Here is a 16,503-nt window from a genome sequence, read left to right as displayed (position 1 = left end):
TTTCAAATTGAATAAAATCCTCTTCGCTAAAGAGATCTTCTAAACTAAAGTTTTCTTTTCCTTGAAATTTGATTACCTTTCTCTTCATTAGATCTTCCTGAGCTTCAGTGGTCAACTCGCTCCACGCGATTCCATCATGCTTTATCACATGCTCTATCTTTAAATCTTGGTTATTTCCATCCGTTATTAAAACTAATTTGATATTAGTTTCAGTAGATCTAATTTCGTCTCGCAAATCCTGTAGAAATTTCCAACGTTGGGTGTTCGAGCCGAGTTCGCCAGCGCATTCGATTAATATTATCGTTTCTCCCAAATTTTCGTGTTTTAAAAATTCCTTCAAAGTGAAGAAAGTTTCCGTTGTTAATAAACTTTGCAATTCAAAGGCCAAAATTAAATTATTTCCTTGTAAACCTGGAACTGTCGTCAGAGCCTTCGCCATAGCGACATCGGTTCCATACTGAGCCTGAATTTCACAAACTTTGTCTGGTTTATTTTCGAAAAAGTTTATCAAAGCATGCCAAGGATGTTTTGGGTCTTCGATCTTTAATTTGATTAAATCGTTGATTTGTTTTCGGTATGTTTGGGATATGTCGTTATAAATCGTTTTCCTAACTTCATAATCGGTTAAGGCATCTTCGGTTTTCTCGTTTAATTCGGGATAAAGTCGAAGCAAGCATTTAACGTATGGCACAAGTTGCCGGATATCCGAATCAGAGTCGCAGGTAACGATATCACCTTGAAGACATATTTGTTGCAATTTTCGTTTTATCACGTCTTGTAATCGATCCAAAATTTTATTGTAGTCAAAAATTCTATTCGGGATTATTTTCAATTGCTGGAAAAGCTTGAAAAACTTTAATTCCGAATAGGAGAAAACGCTGACGTGGCATTGATTTTTCCCAACGAATTTCGCTTGATACCGAACTTTCAAATCTTTTTGCGCTTTTGAGTTAGGTCCATCGGTGTACGTTAAATATGCCGTCGTATTTTGAGGTTTAATTTTATTCACTGCTTCGGCAAATTGCCAAAAATTGGCAAATTCTTTACCGAAAGATTTGTTTTGCCTTGTCCCCAATATTTGTCTTCCAATAACTTTCATACCAGTCCACAAAGTGGGTTCAATTTCGGGCCAGTCGACTACTTCAATATCATCGGATGATGGATTTTTCAATTTTGCTAAAAGACCTTCGAGGGTGTGAGACTGTTTTGTGTATTCAATAACATCTTCGGCAATATTAACTTCTGGAAAAATTCGGTACAATTTTCCAACATGTTTATTGCAACAGTTGACGATATTCGGTGACGAGATATGGTTGGTTATGTCCAGGCGATGCAGTTGGATCTCTCTACCAGCATATCGAACGTCAAAATCATCTTCCATCTTTGCCAGCATATTCTTGCAACCCGGGCTATCAAAAACTTCAGTGTGTGCGTGGTAACCTTCGTAAGTCGCGCCTGCATCTTCTTGTTTTCGAATCTTGATAAAAATTCCTTTTTCCAACTTCAAGTACTTGAGGGAAAATGTCGTTACTTGGGCTAACCAACCACCCAAGGAATGTCCAGTGAAATATATTTCGAATTTGACGTTGTAGTCTTGCTCAACTGAAGTGGCAGCTTCGTAGACTAGGTGCGTAAACGTGCAAGCGGCGTTCATCTGTCTAACATAACGATTCCACACGACTCCCATTAAATCGGCTCGTATTGTATCCAAGTTATTGGTTCCTCTATGCGCTATGACAATTCTGCGATGCTCTGGATGCCAAAATGCAGCGCCAAAATATCCCCATCTTAAATTCCAGAACGCTGGACTTCTAGCGGTTATAAGAAGTTCCCAACCTTGAGGTAGTTGCAAACGTTCCTCGTAATCCTCATCAATATCCTCTTTATTTCGGTCCGGGTCTTTGTAGGCACTGTCAGCGAATTGCCCTAGCGTGTAACGGTCCAGGAAAGGCAATACGCTCTCCAGTTGTTCTTCTTTAGCCCTTGTTTCTTTTGGCGTTTTAGTTTTGAGGTCGTTGAGAAAATTTTTGTTGCTGAATTCTAAGCGATCCTCGAACGTTAATTTGTATGAGACATCTTCAAAAGCTAAATTGTCAATTTCATTTTGCGCTTTTGAAACTGTCCCTGTTATAGAAACCAGATTCAATATTTAAAATAGAACCATGGTCATTTAAGTTAGATGGTCATAGCAACACGGAGAATTCCCTGAAAATACGATTGACTTCTTCGGAATCGGGGTGTGGAATAATAAGAGGATACAGAGTGTCATCTTTCTATCATCCCCTCCTGCTAAAATGTAAGTGGAGAGACCTTCCTACCCTCATCATTGTAAGCGACAGTTTTCGCACTATGACCATCTAGCTACTATGAAACTACATACGGAGCAAATAATAAATTATCCTACCTGGCCCTGCCATTGTAGAATTTATTAATTTTTTCCAGAAACTCGAAAATCAAACACGGCAAGGTTATGTTATAATTTCACACTACAAAAAAGAAGAAAGAAAAGCATGTAAATTCATTGAAAACTTAACTAAAAGTGAAAAAACATGTTTCTATTTAAAATAGTAATGAGATCACTCACGTGACGTGGAATAAATTTTTCATCCGCCATTAAGGGAGTACAATTTCTATTGGTCGAGAACTAGGTATCAACATGACGTCGTTAATTGTAAACCATGTTTCAAATATTGAAATCAAAACCTACTTTTTATCTTACTAAGCCTTTTCACATCTATCTCCGGAATCATTAGTCGTTAAGATTAGCGAATGAACAGCGCACATTAAAATAACTTTTAACAACAATTACAATGTTCTTACTGAACGATCTATATCTATTTCAACTAATTTTAAGTAATTAAACTAAATATTCCGAATTTAGCTTTAATTTCCGTTAAGAAGACTGATCAAATTTAATCTTTCAAAGTCCTTATCAGCTTGCAAAATTTCACTTCATTGTGAAATAACATCATCCGAGATAAGCAACGCGGTGAAACTTACCTTACAAGGTTAAAAGAAGATAAGACTATAACACGTAGGCTTTGGTTTTATCAAGAAGGGATATCTAGTTTACTAGGGAGAAGGTAAAAATTCGCCACATTTCCAGCTTTTTTCTCCGGTCCAAACGTAAGTCCGGAGTGAATCCCCGCCTCTAAATTACAACCAGCATTTAGTTGGTTCATGAAAACTCACGTCAGCGTGACGCGAATGACGTAAATTACGTATTTTCCGACTGAGGAGAGGCGAAATAGCCCGGCCTCCTTTTACGCCCCCCCCCCTTGTATTTTTTAAGGGGGACTGGGACTATGGCGCGAGAATACTTAGGCAACTTATACCTTCTCCCTAGTAAGCTAGATATCCCTTCTTGGTTTTATCATAGTGAGATAGCAACGGCCCAATCCAATTAAAAAAAGATTTTCAACAAGTAATTTCTTGTTACTAAGGCAAAATAAAAGTATTGTCTTTGAGATTTGAAAAAAGTATTATGACTCAAGCTGTTAGCAATTCCCAAGAACAGCAAACGAACGTAGACTTGAGTGTTACACTTATTGTTGTTATGTTTCATATAATAATAATAAAAATATTGCAATAAATATAGTATCATGAGTGAATCATATACTAGCTCCCTATAAGTTACTCAGTCACACTGGCCTAATGTATCCAGCATTTTCTTCCGAATAGTAGTCGAGAGGAGGGGAGGCGGGTGAAAGTGATAGTAGACGGCGCCCTCTCTTAGGGCTTTGAAATTAATGTATCGAGAACTTTAAAGTGACGATTGTTCCAAATGGTATTAACGGTTTTGTAGGTTTTGGTTTCTTTGCGTCACATTCATTCTTTTACTTATTTAAAAATAATTTGGGTCTCACAACAGGCTTCGTTAAAAATGGGTTGGGCCTTTCTATAAGTTTTTCTATTAGTTCTTTAGACGCATTATTAAAAAGTTTATTAAGGTTTTCGAGATAACTATTAAGTTGTTGTTTTTCTTATTTTTTGATAAAGTTTGGTTCTCTCACCATAAATAGTTCCTGCCTCTGAACGTTGCCAACGGAATAAAAATTCTTATTCCGTAGGCAACGCTCTGAATTTAAAGGAGTTTCTTTCATTTAGGCTTTGTCAACAAATATCCAAAATTCTGCCATTTTAATGCGAAAAAACAAAACTTCCTATTGCGACAACCTTAACCGGTTAACCCATTAAAATAATTTCAATGATAAAATACGACTCTTATAGCGTTTTCCTTTGGGTCCTCGCGTAGCGCTCCCATGGAGGAATAAAACTAGGAGATCCTATTCTTCAAAAACAGTCTCTAACGAAGCTGGAAACTACTACTACCATTTTTATTGCTCCTTGGGAGCGCTCCGCGAGGACCCAAAGGAAAACGCTATGAGTCACAAACAATCACAACATTTCTAAACTACCTTTCAGTTCGAAGTTTCATTGGTTGATCCCCTTTTCCGGAAATACGTAAGCGCCGAGACTAGTGTTATTTTCTCTCACTGGGGGTCGCATATAGGTAACACATTTTTGGCGGGAAGAAAATGCTGGATACCTTAGGCCAGTGTGGCTGAGTAACTTATAGGGAGCTAGTATATGATTCACTCATGATAGTATTAATATTATTTATTTACTATTTAAATGTAGTACAATGGATCGTTAATGCTACCCCGTTGTACAGAAACAAGGATGGTTAAGTATGGAGATAAGATATTGGGTTTTAAGTAATTGACAATAAAACTAGTTGATACAACTACAAACATGATTTATTCAGTTCAACGGTGAGAAGCGAAGTGAGTTTTACAATGTGATTAGACTAAAAAGGTTATCTCGTATTCGCCTTAAAAATATACATCTGTTTCATTTGTTAAATGCGATAAAGAACATATGATAAAAAATATCGTCGTAAAAAACTAATGTCGGAAGTTTGTCAGTTCCAACATAAGACGTCATAAAAGATAAAACAAGGTGGGAAAACCAAAATATTACCTCTCCGAGTCAAGAGGAGGACTACTACTACAAACAAAAGTAGATAGATCCATAAAAACAAAAAGTTTATATCGGCAACCTTTGACTCTGACATGTATTTTGTAGAACCCCCTTTTAACTCAGAACCGTTTCAACCCCCCCCCCTATAGATAGAGCTGGTTTCGCGGACTTACACAAGGGAACATGCGTAAATCGGCTTAAAATATAGTTCGAAAAGACGAACTTCTTGGTAACATTACGCGACTCGTGTTGTATCGGGTTGCCGCTTGCCAGAGCTCGGAGCCAGCTAGGTTGCTAACGACGATTTCTTGTTAGTTATTAGTCGTGTTTACCACTTGATAAAAGGATTAAAATGCCCCGAAAGAAAAGTAATTCAAATTTTAAAAACCAGCAAACACAATGTAACACCCTAATTAAAAATATACGCGAGATTGGTGTACAAGTTCATATAGACCCGCTGGAAAGCAAAGGCTTAACGTCCAAAGAAATTCAAACTGAGTCTTGTTTTAATTGTTTTAACGTGTCGACTCAATCAGAGATATTTGGATTTAAAGTTCCCTCAGAGAAATGGGACGAAATAAATAGTTTTCAACGTTTGAACCTCTCCGAAAATACACGTAAGAGAAAACTGTTTGTTGATAAAGGAACCTGCATATCCGATGAAGATTTTTAGCCAAAACGAGCGCTTCTCCAAAATCAAACCAAACCACAATGTCTGTCAAAATCATTTGATGCTGAGCGTCCTGAATTTACCCTTCCTCTAGCTTTATCAGCTATAAAATGCTTTGTTGAAACTACTTTTAATAACGGTAAGAAACATTCTTCATTATTTTATGGTATGGTCCCATTTCTCCCAATTCTGTGTTTCCCAAACTTTCCGATTCCCAGTTCTCCCAATCTTATATTTCCCAATCGGAATTTTTATCCCAAACTATTCAATTCTCATTTCTCCCAAGCGAATGGTTTCGTCTTATATTTTATGGTGCAAAGGGTTGGTTTCAAAACGACTTGGATTATTTTTAATGCGAACAGGCTAGGTTAGGTTAGGTTAGGGTAGGTTAGGTTTGGTTAGGTTAGGTTCAGGTTAGGTTAGGTTCAGGTTATGTTTGGTTAGGTTAGGTTTGGTTTGGTTTGGTTAGTTTAGGTTCAGGTTAGGTTAGGTTAGGTTATGTTTGGTTAGGTTTGGTTAAGTTAGGTTAGGTTAGGTTTGGTTTGGTTAGGTTAGGTTAAATAATTTTCCTACCAATTAATGTGAAGTGTTATTCTAAATGTATTATATTTTTCTGCTAGATCCACGAGAAAGTTCGTGTTTTATAAATAATTTAACTATGGTACGCCTTTTCCAAAATATTAATGTTTAACTTCATTGACTTCTCAAATAATATGCCTTTTCCAAAACATTACTGTTATGTTAGGTTAGGTTTGGGTTGGTTAGGTTAGTAATATTTTATAAATCATTTAACTATGGTACGCCTTTTCCAAAATATTGATGTTTAGCTTCATTTACTTCTCAAATAATATGCCTTTTCCAAAACATTACTGTTATGTTATGTTAGGTTAGGTTTGGTTAATAATATTTTATAAATCATTTAGCTATGGTACGCCTTTTCTAAAATATTGACGTTTAGCTTCATTGACTTCTCAAATAATATGCCTTTTCCAAAACATTACTGTTATGTTATGTTATGTTAGGTTAGGTTTGGTTTGGTTAAGTTAGGTTAGTAATATTTTATAAATAATTTAACAATGTTACGCCTTTTCCAAAATATTGACGTTTAGCTTCATTGACTTTTCAAATAATATGCCTTTTCCAAAACATTACTGTTATGTTATGTTAGGTTAGGTTTGGTTTGGTTAGGAGGACTTCTCTTCCTCTTTGGAGCGGTTATACGCTTAAAGTAAGTGTATCCCTTATGAAATGAAAAAATAAATAAATAAAACCATCAAATTCTACTCTATTTGAGTCTCTTTGGGTATGCAATATTGGGTTAGTTGGAATAGGAGAACTGGGAATTGGGTTGAATGATGTTTGGGTTAATGGGAATTGGGTGTTTAAAATTGGGTGAAATAGGGGGTAACCTGTTCGACCACCAAACAGAAAATACAAGATTCAGGAGGAAAGAATAAAACAACTAAAAAGAGAACTGGATGCGGGGAGAAAAACTCCATTTGGATATCTAGAAATCACAAAATGGAAATTCAAACTAAACTGAATATGTAAAACATATCATCAAACAAAAAATTCTCTTTGAATTTATTAACATATGTTTTATGCTGAATTGGGAGAAAAGAAATTGGGGGAAAAGACATAGTGTTGGGTCAAATGGGATTGGGAAATATGGGAATTGGGAGAAACGGTTTGGGTTAAATGGGAGTAAATCTTATTTTATACATTGACGGAGACCTGACTTCTCTTATATCACACAGTTGAAATTGGTATGAAACATGTAAAAAGCCATGATGGCTTAGTAGATTCTATGGAGATTTACCACAAAAAAGGATTATTGGATGTAGGATCATATTACGATGCTACAAGACGGTTGCTATTTTCATCCAGAGGGACGTTATTGATATCAACACTTTTCAAGAGTGCGGAAGAATTAAACTACTAACATTTTGAAAATCAAACGCTAAATACTTCAGTAGTGACTGACGCTATTTCCTCCTTGATTGAAAACTACGTTTTTTGTGCAGGAATAGATAAGGTACGATAAATTAGGTGTTCGATTTAATAGTTTTTCAGTTTTATTAAAACAACTTGTTGTAAAATAGGGGAATTCAGTTGGAAATGAAAGTTTGTTTATCCGTTCGAAAGATACCAGTCTTCTACTTGCTTAACATGGTTCAAGCCACCATCCAATGCCTCCAAGGAAAACATTGCGAACAAGGTTTACCAATGTTCTAATTGCCGCAGTCTTAGCAGGTAAAAACTTACTTGCGTGCAATAAATCTTTACATTTATAATTGTTAATATACAATGAACTTCCAATGTCAGGTATATGTTGGAGTACCGAAAGCAGAAAGAACAGACTACCCCAAAAACCAAACTAAAGCGACAGTCACCTTCATCAAGATGTAGGATAAGTGTTCTTACTCCAAAATCAAAGCGTAAAAGATTGTTGGAAAACAAACGTCAACGCTCAGTTTTAACTCAAAAAGTGAACAATCTTGAAAAAAGGCTACTTGAAACAAGCTTTGAACTGAATAAAGACCAAGATGAACAGCTGACCAAAGTTGTTGCTGAAATAAACCTTAAAGGACGAAAAGAACTAGATGAAATTTTTCATATAGCAATGATGAAAAATAAAACCATGGGACTGGCTTTAAAAAAAGCGTGGGAGTTAAATAGTAAACCAGCGCACAAAAATGATTTCTTGAATGACCAAGACAAATGTAAACAAGATGGCCCAAGGGCTGGGCCTTAATAGTAATTTTACACGGCTCACGTGACCCCCCGTATAGTTGATCTCCAATAAATCGTACAACTAAAAACATTTCTGAAACGCAATCGTGTATCCCCTTAATTTCTAATAACGTCACATTTCAAATAATATTAATGAAACTAAATTGTGCACCCCACTAAAGTATAATTTTTCAAAACCATACGAATCAAATAATGTATCTAAAACCAAATCCTGGATCCCCTAAACCAGAAATCACTATGACCGTAAACCGTCCCCTCTATTTTACGAAACCTAACCTAACCTAACCTAACCATTCAGCATAATCTCTGATGTATCACGCGCATGGTGCCGTTTCTTAAATTTTAACGGAATAAAATTCCGTGTAAAATTAAAAAAGTGCAGTAGTGCACGAAAATTATCATCTTGTTTCCCTTCACTCAAAAAAGCCCGCGAGATTTAAACTACCTTTCTTTCCTCTCTCTCCGAGCGGGATGCCCCCTCTCCCTCTTCCCCCTCTCACTAATATACCAGGCAGGCAGTTCTCTCTCTACGCGGAGCTTCGTATCGCCACCGCGTACGCTAGCGATCTCTCTCTCTCATCGTAAGCGTACGTTTCGCGGACGCGACCGGTTTCCCTCTCTCTCTCATCGTAAGCGTTCGTTTCGCGGACGCGTCCGGGACAGGGACAGGGACAGGGACAGGGACAGGGACAGGGGTTTTGGTGCCGTTTCTTAAATTTTACCGTAATTAAAATTACGTGTAAAATTAAAAAGGCTCCCAAGGCAATAGATGGAGTCCCCTTACTTACAGACTGGCACTTAGTGTCTATTCTCGCTCACCTGCGGCGTACGAGGCTCTTTCATCCTTTGATTTTTTACAGTTACCAAGCATCCATACTTTAAAAGGCAAAGTTCGACAGATTGAAAGTAAAGCGGGAATAGACCTCGTACATCTTAAGAAGGAATCGAAGAGGTTTGATGAATTTGTAGACAATCACCCTGAATATGGAAACCCTATCAAAGAAGGTGCGCTTATTTTTGACGAAGTAAAAATCATTGGAAAGTTAATTTGGAATTCGAAAAATGGAGAATTCATGGGAGCTGCTATGGATCCAAGTGAATATACATCTTTGGAAGATTTGTATAAAGTCAACAAGGTTTCTGAGGTTTTGGAAGCACAATACGCTTTACAGTACCTGTGGCGATGCACCACTACATCATACGACATCATAGGCCCATATTTCATGTTTTCTAAGCCAGTAACCCACGCAGCCATTACAAGCACACTTCTGAAGACAATTTTTGCATTCCATTCTGTGGGTTTGGCAATAGGGCTATTAGTTTGCGATGGAGGAAGCAGCAATATGGCTTCGTTAAGGCAAAGCTTAGGGTTCACTAAGGCGCTTGAACCTTCTGTAAATGACGATGGATCGTACGACTTTCAGTTTAGCACAAAGGTACGAAATTGGTGTACCAAGGACAGGTGGATTTATTGGATGGTATGTCCGAGCCACCAACTCAAGAATATGGTTAACGCCCTGCATCATTCCCAGTCTGAAGGAACTAGAGATTTTACCAAAAATGGTGTTAGATTTGGTTGGGAGCAAATCAACCAAATGAAAAAAAGAGAAGATGACAGTGACGAATTGGTGCAAGTTAAGAGGCTTCAGCAATCCCACATAGAACGAGATTCCTGGACGAAGCTAAATGTAACTCCCGCAAGGATCATGCAGCAAATGGAAGTTTTGGGGGAATTGTACAATTATGCAAACCCAATGTTTGAAGACGTCCCAGTTGACAAGTCAAATGTAATGGCTTGTTACGCATATTTGAAGGCGTGTAATGAAATATTCGAAGAAGGTTTGCTCTCTAAGCAGCCTGTTTCTAATGTAGACTCACCTCCTATACAGTCCATGCTAAAAGGACTAAAATATTTCGAAGAATGGGCTAGTGAAAGGATGGGAGATAATGAAAAGATGACCAAAAATTCCAAGTTTCTCGCGTGGCAAACGTTTGAGCTACTGAGAATATCAATTTATGGGTTCATTGACTATATAAAAGATTTCACAGCTCGGCATCCTTCTAAATATATTTATCCTGTACGGATTAACGGTTCGGCAGTGGAAACTCTTTTCAGCCAAATGAAGTATGTGACAGCTGGGAAACTAACGAATCTAAACGGTATACTCCTATTGGATAGAATCCCGTTGGACCGAATTCAAATTTCTACAAATGTAGCCAAATTTAAAACAATTTATAGCCCAAGGAGCGATTTTCTGCTGAATGGGAATATTTATATGGAAGAGCTTTCGACTGAATGGGATGGGTTAACACATATAAAATCATAGCGTTTTCCTTGATTTGCCAAGCTCCAGTAGCGCAATGGATTAAGTGATTTGGATGATCGAAGAAGTTAAGCAGCATCGAGTGCCGTCAGTACTTGGGAGGGAGATCTTGTTACGTTAGGTAAGGTTAGGTTAGGGTTAGACAGTTTCAAAAATTATTTACTGAAATTTATTGAAGGATGTTATTGGTGAACATACGAATTATTTGCTCTAATATAGAAGTTTATTAAGAATATCAATTTTATTGTCTGGTTAGGTTAGGTTAGGCTAGGTTAGGTTAGGTTAGGTTTGGTTAGTAATATTTTATAATTCATTTAACAATGTTACGCCTTTTCCAAAATATTGATGTTTAGCTTCATTGACTTCTTAAATAATTTGCCTTTTCCGAAACATTACTGTTATGTTAGGTTTGGTTTGGTTTGGTTAGGTTAGGTTAGTAATATTTTATAATTCATTTAACAATGTTACGCCTTTTCCAAAATATTGATGTTTAGCTTCATTGACTTCTCAAATAATTTGCCTTTTCCAAAAATTACTGTTATGTTATGTAATGTTAGGTTTGGTTTGGTTTGGTTTGGTTAGGTTAGGTTAGGTTAGGTTAGGATAGGTTAGGTTAGGTTAGGATAGGTTAGGTTAGGATAGGTTAGTTTAGGTTAGGTTAGGTTAGGATAGGATAGGTTAGGTTAGGTTAGGATAGGTTAGGTTAGGATAGGTTAGTTTAGGTTAGGTTAGGTTAGGATAGGATAGGTTAGGTTAGGTTAGGATAGGTTAGGTTAGGTTAGGTTAGGTTAGTAATATTTATAGTTCATTTAATAATGTTACGCCTTTTCCAAAATATTAATGTTTAGCTTCATTGACTTCTTAAATAATTTGCCTTTTCCAAAATATTAATGTTTAGCTTCATTGACTTCTTAAATAATTTGCCTTTTCCAAAATATTAATGTTTAGCTTCATTGACTTCTTAAATAATTTGCCTTTTCCAAAATATTAATGTTTAGCTTCATTGACTTCTTAAATAATTTGCCTTTTCCAAAATATTAATGTTTAGCTTCATTGACTTCTTAAATAATTTGCCTTTTCCGAAACATTACTGTTATGTTAGGTTTGGTTTGGTTTGGTTAGGTTAGGTTAGGTTAGGTTAGGTTAGTAATATTTTATAATTCATTTAACAATGTTACGCCTTTTCCAAAATATTGATGTTTAACTTCATTGACTTCTCAAATAATTTGCCTTTTCCAAAACATTACTGTTATGTTATGTTATGTTAGGTTAGGTTTGGTTTGGTTTGGTTAGGTTTGGTTAGGTTTGGTTAGGTTAGGTTAGGTTAGACAATTTCCAATAATGAAAATTAACTACTAAAATTTATTGAAGAATGTTATTGGTGAACATAAATATTATTTGCTGCAATATCAAGAAGTTTAATTAGAAAATCAATTGAAAAAAAAAGGAATGAAAGGAAAATTCATGATTGGAAAACCGCCCAAATTGCGGTATTCGGTCTAATGGGATTCGGTCGAACAAGACATTCGATCCAATGGGATTCGACCCAATGGTAGACAATCGTATAAACTATAGCAGCGCACGAAGGGCCTTATTGATTAAGGGATGCACAAAAACTTCACAAAATGCAGAGGCGTCTTACCGCAAAGTTGGATTAGACATATGTGAAAAATAAGGAAAAAACATATTTTTACGCTATTTGTGACAACGGCAGGCCAGTCACACGTAACCTTATCCTCGTAGGATATAAGAGAGGTACAATTAGCACTAAAACTAATAAAAAAAATATCAAAAATATCAAATTATGCGGTTTAAATTAGGCCTAGCATTTACCGTTTGTAATTGCTTTCTAGAGTATTAAATGATTGTTTGATGTTATTATAACAAATATGTTACATTTTATTGGGGTCATTTGTAGTTGCATTTTTGCCCTTTCCTTTCTTTTTCTGCCCTTTGCTTGTTTTGATTATTGGTGCTTTCTTTGTCACAGTGACTGTCTTTTTAGCAGATTGTTTTTTCATACCGTATAACATACAACGCAAATTTTGGCCCCCAACCCCTCTCATTCCTTTCTTCTCATTTCTGCGGCGTATATCCCCTCTTATTAAATCTGCTATTTTTGCGTGTGTCAATTTCCTCTGAAATACTACTCTAAATGTTTCTAACTGGCTTTCTGTAAATTTGTTCTCTACAACTTCTGGAATTTTTGACACAATGGCGTGAAACTCGGTCTTTAGCGTATTATCCTCTTTGACAGCTTTTGTGGTTTCCTCTAAAAATAACATAATCATTTGGTTATGGGCTAATTATTTACGTAACAACGTGTACATTTAGTTCTACTTACTAATTACTTTACCAGGGTAAGGACTACTTGTCCAATACCTGTATTGGTCAACAACATTTTTAATGAGTCGTGAAACAAATGGTATTAATGTGAGGTTCGCAATAAACAAACCACCTTTGTTTATCATTTTTATGACATCAGGAATATCACCAACAGATTGTTCTGAATTTCTAATTGATAATGCAATTTTATATAGCAGATGCGCATTGTCTCTTTGTTTTTGACTAAGTGGTTTCTTGCCCTTTTTAATTTTTTTAAGTACTTGCATGCCTTCTTTATTTACTTTCCAAATTTCACCCATAACCCCGCCTACAAGCCTGTTCATACTGTATAGTCTATCTGTTTTTAGGTGTCGCAATTTACTTTTTTTAGCCTGATTGACGCTAATCTCTTCTTCGTAAGGCCTCTTTTGTGAAAAGAGTGCATCAACTTTGTTTGAAACATGATTTTCTAAATCATAGATTCGTTTATTTCTACCTTGAAGTTCAATAACGCGCCAACCAATCCACTGAATAACATTCATTAGTTCACATTCGTATTCCGTATTATATTTTATAATAGGATCCACTCCATCTTTTGAAAATACTAGTTGGTTCACCCAATTGCACCATGCATATAGAAAGGAAGAATATCCTCCTCTTGATTTTTCATGTTTGGAGTATAAAAACTCGTATTGGGTTAGCATGCCCTCAATAACTTTTTTTAAACTGCCCGAATCCCTCATAAGTTCAATTTGTTTTAACCTTTTTCCAGACTCGTCAGTTTGAAAAAATTCGTTAGATTGAAAATCTTTTAAAATTAAATCTACGTCAACGTTTGGTTCCATTTTGACACTAAGCCTAGGCGTAAACAAATACCCACGTGTTTTTTGAAAGACGAGCAGACGATAAAATTGATAGTGCTAAGGACTGCCGTTTGGATCGCCACCAGCGACATGTACTACTTTAGAAGAAATCGATAAACCTATGACGTGAGAAAGCTCAATGCTTATTGGTTAGTACGTGTAGGGGGGTGAGAGGAGGATCTATCACATCTGATATTACAGCGATTGTACAGCCAAAGGCTAGCTAGCATTGCCGATATAAACTTTTTGTTTTTATGGATCTATCTACTTTTGCTACAAACTTATTAACCTAGAAATAGAATTATTTCTCTTTTTGAAGTAAAAATTTACGTATTATTAAAGCAGTATTCCAAGAATAGCGAATATACAGTAAAGCAGACGACATTTACATCCAATGAAGATATGTCTAAATTTTAGTTCAGAGTAATTTTTTCAAAACTGTAAATATAATACGAAAAAAAGTTACATCCAATAAAAAAAACCCTTATACATTAAAGTCAGTATGAAATCTTTTCTAAGAGAGCTACCGCTCTCATAGAATTCGCAAATTCCACACGCGAAGAAAAAGGGAACAAGCAGCGCCAACTAGTGGCTTCAACTAGAGTTCGTTCTGGTGGTGTCACCAAATAAGTGTTTACTTTAAAAGATCGAAATCGGAATGATGGGGATGAAAAGCCCCGAACACACGCTATTCCTGTCGCCATGCATTGCCAAAGCTATGCTAGAGAGACCTTGAAAGTCGGAGTAATACTCGTGCGAGGGGGAATTCCCCCCGCACGAGTAAAAAGAGGAAATAAAGGTGTAAATGGAAAAGACACCCTGCCAGCCAGCAAGAGTCAGACCAATGCTTTGATGTCTTAGACCACAAAAGCAAAAAGGATACAGGTGGTCTGTAAATGTAGCATCAGTCAGAACATGGATTTATAATAGAAGCTTACGCTTCCTGGATATTTCACTCACCTTAAAACGCGCACCACATTTATTCCTCGTCTGAAATGGCGCGAGCTATAGTCTGTCAAACGAAAGAAGAGCCCTGAGAAATTTGTCCAAATTGGTGTCGCCACCATCGACCCCATAGTACTTTATCAACTTGTTTTGTTTTGTCAATAGTCGTCTGTAATATAGTCTGCTATAAACAGATAGGCTTAATCGCAATAGAACCAATACATTTTGCTATATATATTTAATATGTTTATGTTTCATGATTTTTTACGATCATCGAGTATTAAAGAATAAAAAACAAAATTAACGACAAGACACCAGTTTTACCTTTGTTGAACTAGCATTGCAATATATTTTAATGACATAAGTTAAAGTACTGGTCCATAAGTAGTTCAGCATCAAAGCGTCTTCAGTCCACGTTTTCATCAGAGTCTTCGCTGTCTTCTTGCATATTAATTTTAAGAGGTTCAATTGTGGTTTCGATGATGGGATCTTTTTCCCAATACTCATGCATTATATTCTCGACGTGCTCTATTGCCTTACGCCAATTCTCTAGTGTCACACGTTCAATGGCCCTCAATGTTGCATCTTTGACCGTCGAGAGTTCGAAACCAGAATTCTGCTTCGCAACGCCGTTCTTCACTTGTGCCCATATTAGTTCAATCGGGTTAAACTGGCAATGGTACGGTGGAATCCTCACTACCGTGTGACCTCTACTTTTAGCAACCTCGTCAATTTCGTACTTCAGGGTTCTGGACTTGTGACGCTTTATTATTTCATAAAGTTCACGTCGAGAATATAATGCTTGAGTATTGGGAAAAAGATCCCATCATCGAAACCACAATTGAACCTCTTAAAATTAATATGCAAGAAGACAGTGAAGACTGAAGACTCTGATGAAGACGTGGACTGAAGACGCTTTGATGCTGAACTACTTATGGACAAGTACTTAAACTTATGTCCTTAAAATATATGGCCAGTTCAACAAAGATAAAACTGGTGTCTTGTCGTTAATTTTGTTTTTTATTCTTTAATACTCGATGATCGTAAAAAATCATGAAACATAAACATATTAAATATATATAGCAAAATTTATTGGTTCTATTGCGATTAAGCCTATCTGTTTATAGCAGACTATATTACAGACGACTATTGACAAAACAAAACAAGTTGATAAAGTACTATGGGGTCGATGGTGGCGACACCAATTTGGACAAATTTCTCAGGGCTCTTCTTTCGTTTGACAGACTATAGTAGGAGCCTGGCACGCGCGTTTGCGACGTAGAATTTGAGGCAAATTCAGAGGGGGGCTGGAAGTTTTTCACGCGATCGAGTTCTAATTTTGAATAGCGCGCGCGAAATAATTTTAGAGAGAAAAAAGTTTGCCTCAATTTCTACGTCATCAGCCCCCAGTCTCCACCCGCGCGAATTTTTATGACATAAATGTGTTTAAAATCAAAATGTCTTACTGAAGGCTACAGTGAAATATCCATGAAGCGTAAGCTTCTATTATAAATCCATGGTCAGAAGTCCATTAAATTAGCCTAGGAAGTAACCACAAGCGGGGTTTGGGACTCCCCTCTCTTGTGTAGCAATACTGAAGAAGGGCGACACATACTCCACCTCGCGATAATTTTTCTCA

At 36.5% G+C, this 16,503-nt stretch overlaps 1 protein-coding gene across 1 annotated transcript; it reads right to left on the bottom strand.

The window, feature by feature from the left end:
• Positions 1-12,623: 12,623 nt before the first annotated feature.
• LOC149710274 (uncharacterized) lies at positions 12,624-13,901 on the bottom strand. The gene is made up of 2 exons (XM_089860780.1): positions 13,076-13,901; positions 12,624-13,003 (listed from the first exon to the last, which is right to left on the bottom strand). Exons 1-2 carry the CDS (start codon positions 13,899-13,901, stop codon positions 12,624-12,626), a joined length of 1,206 nt encoding a protein of 401 aa, XP_089716906.1.
• Positions 13,902-16,503: the final 2,602 nt, after the last annotated feature.

This window comes from Phalangium opilio, unplaced genomic scaffold, assembly GCF_054372755.1.
Source record: "Phalangium opilio isolate 3A_F unplaced genomic scaffold, DU_Popi_V2 ptg000011l_1, whole genome shotgun sequence".
NCBI lineage: Eukaryota > Metazoa > Arthropoda > Arachnida > Opiliones > Phalangiidae > Phalangium > Phalangium opilio.
The sequence above is the reverse complement of the archived record's forward strand: the minus strand, read 5'-3'. Positions and strand labels throughout refer to the sequence as shown.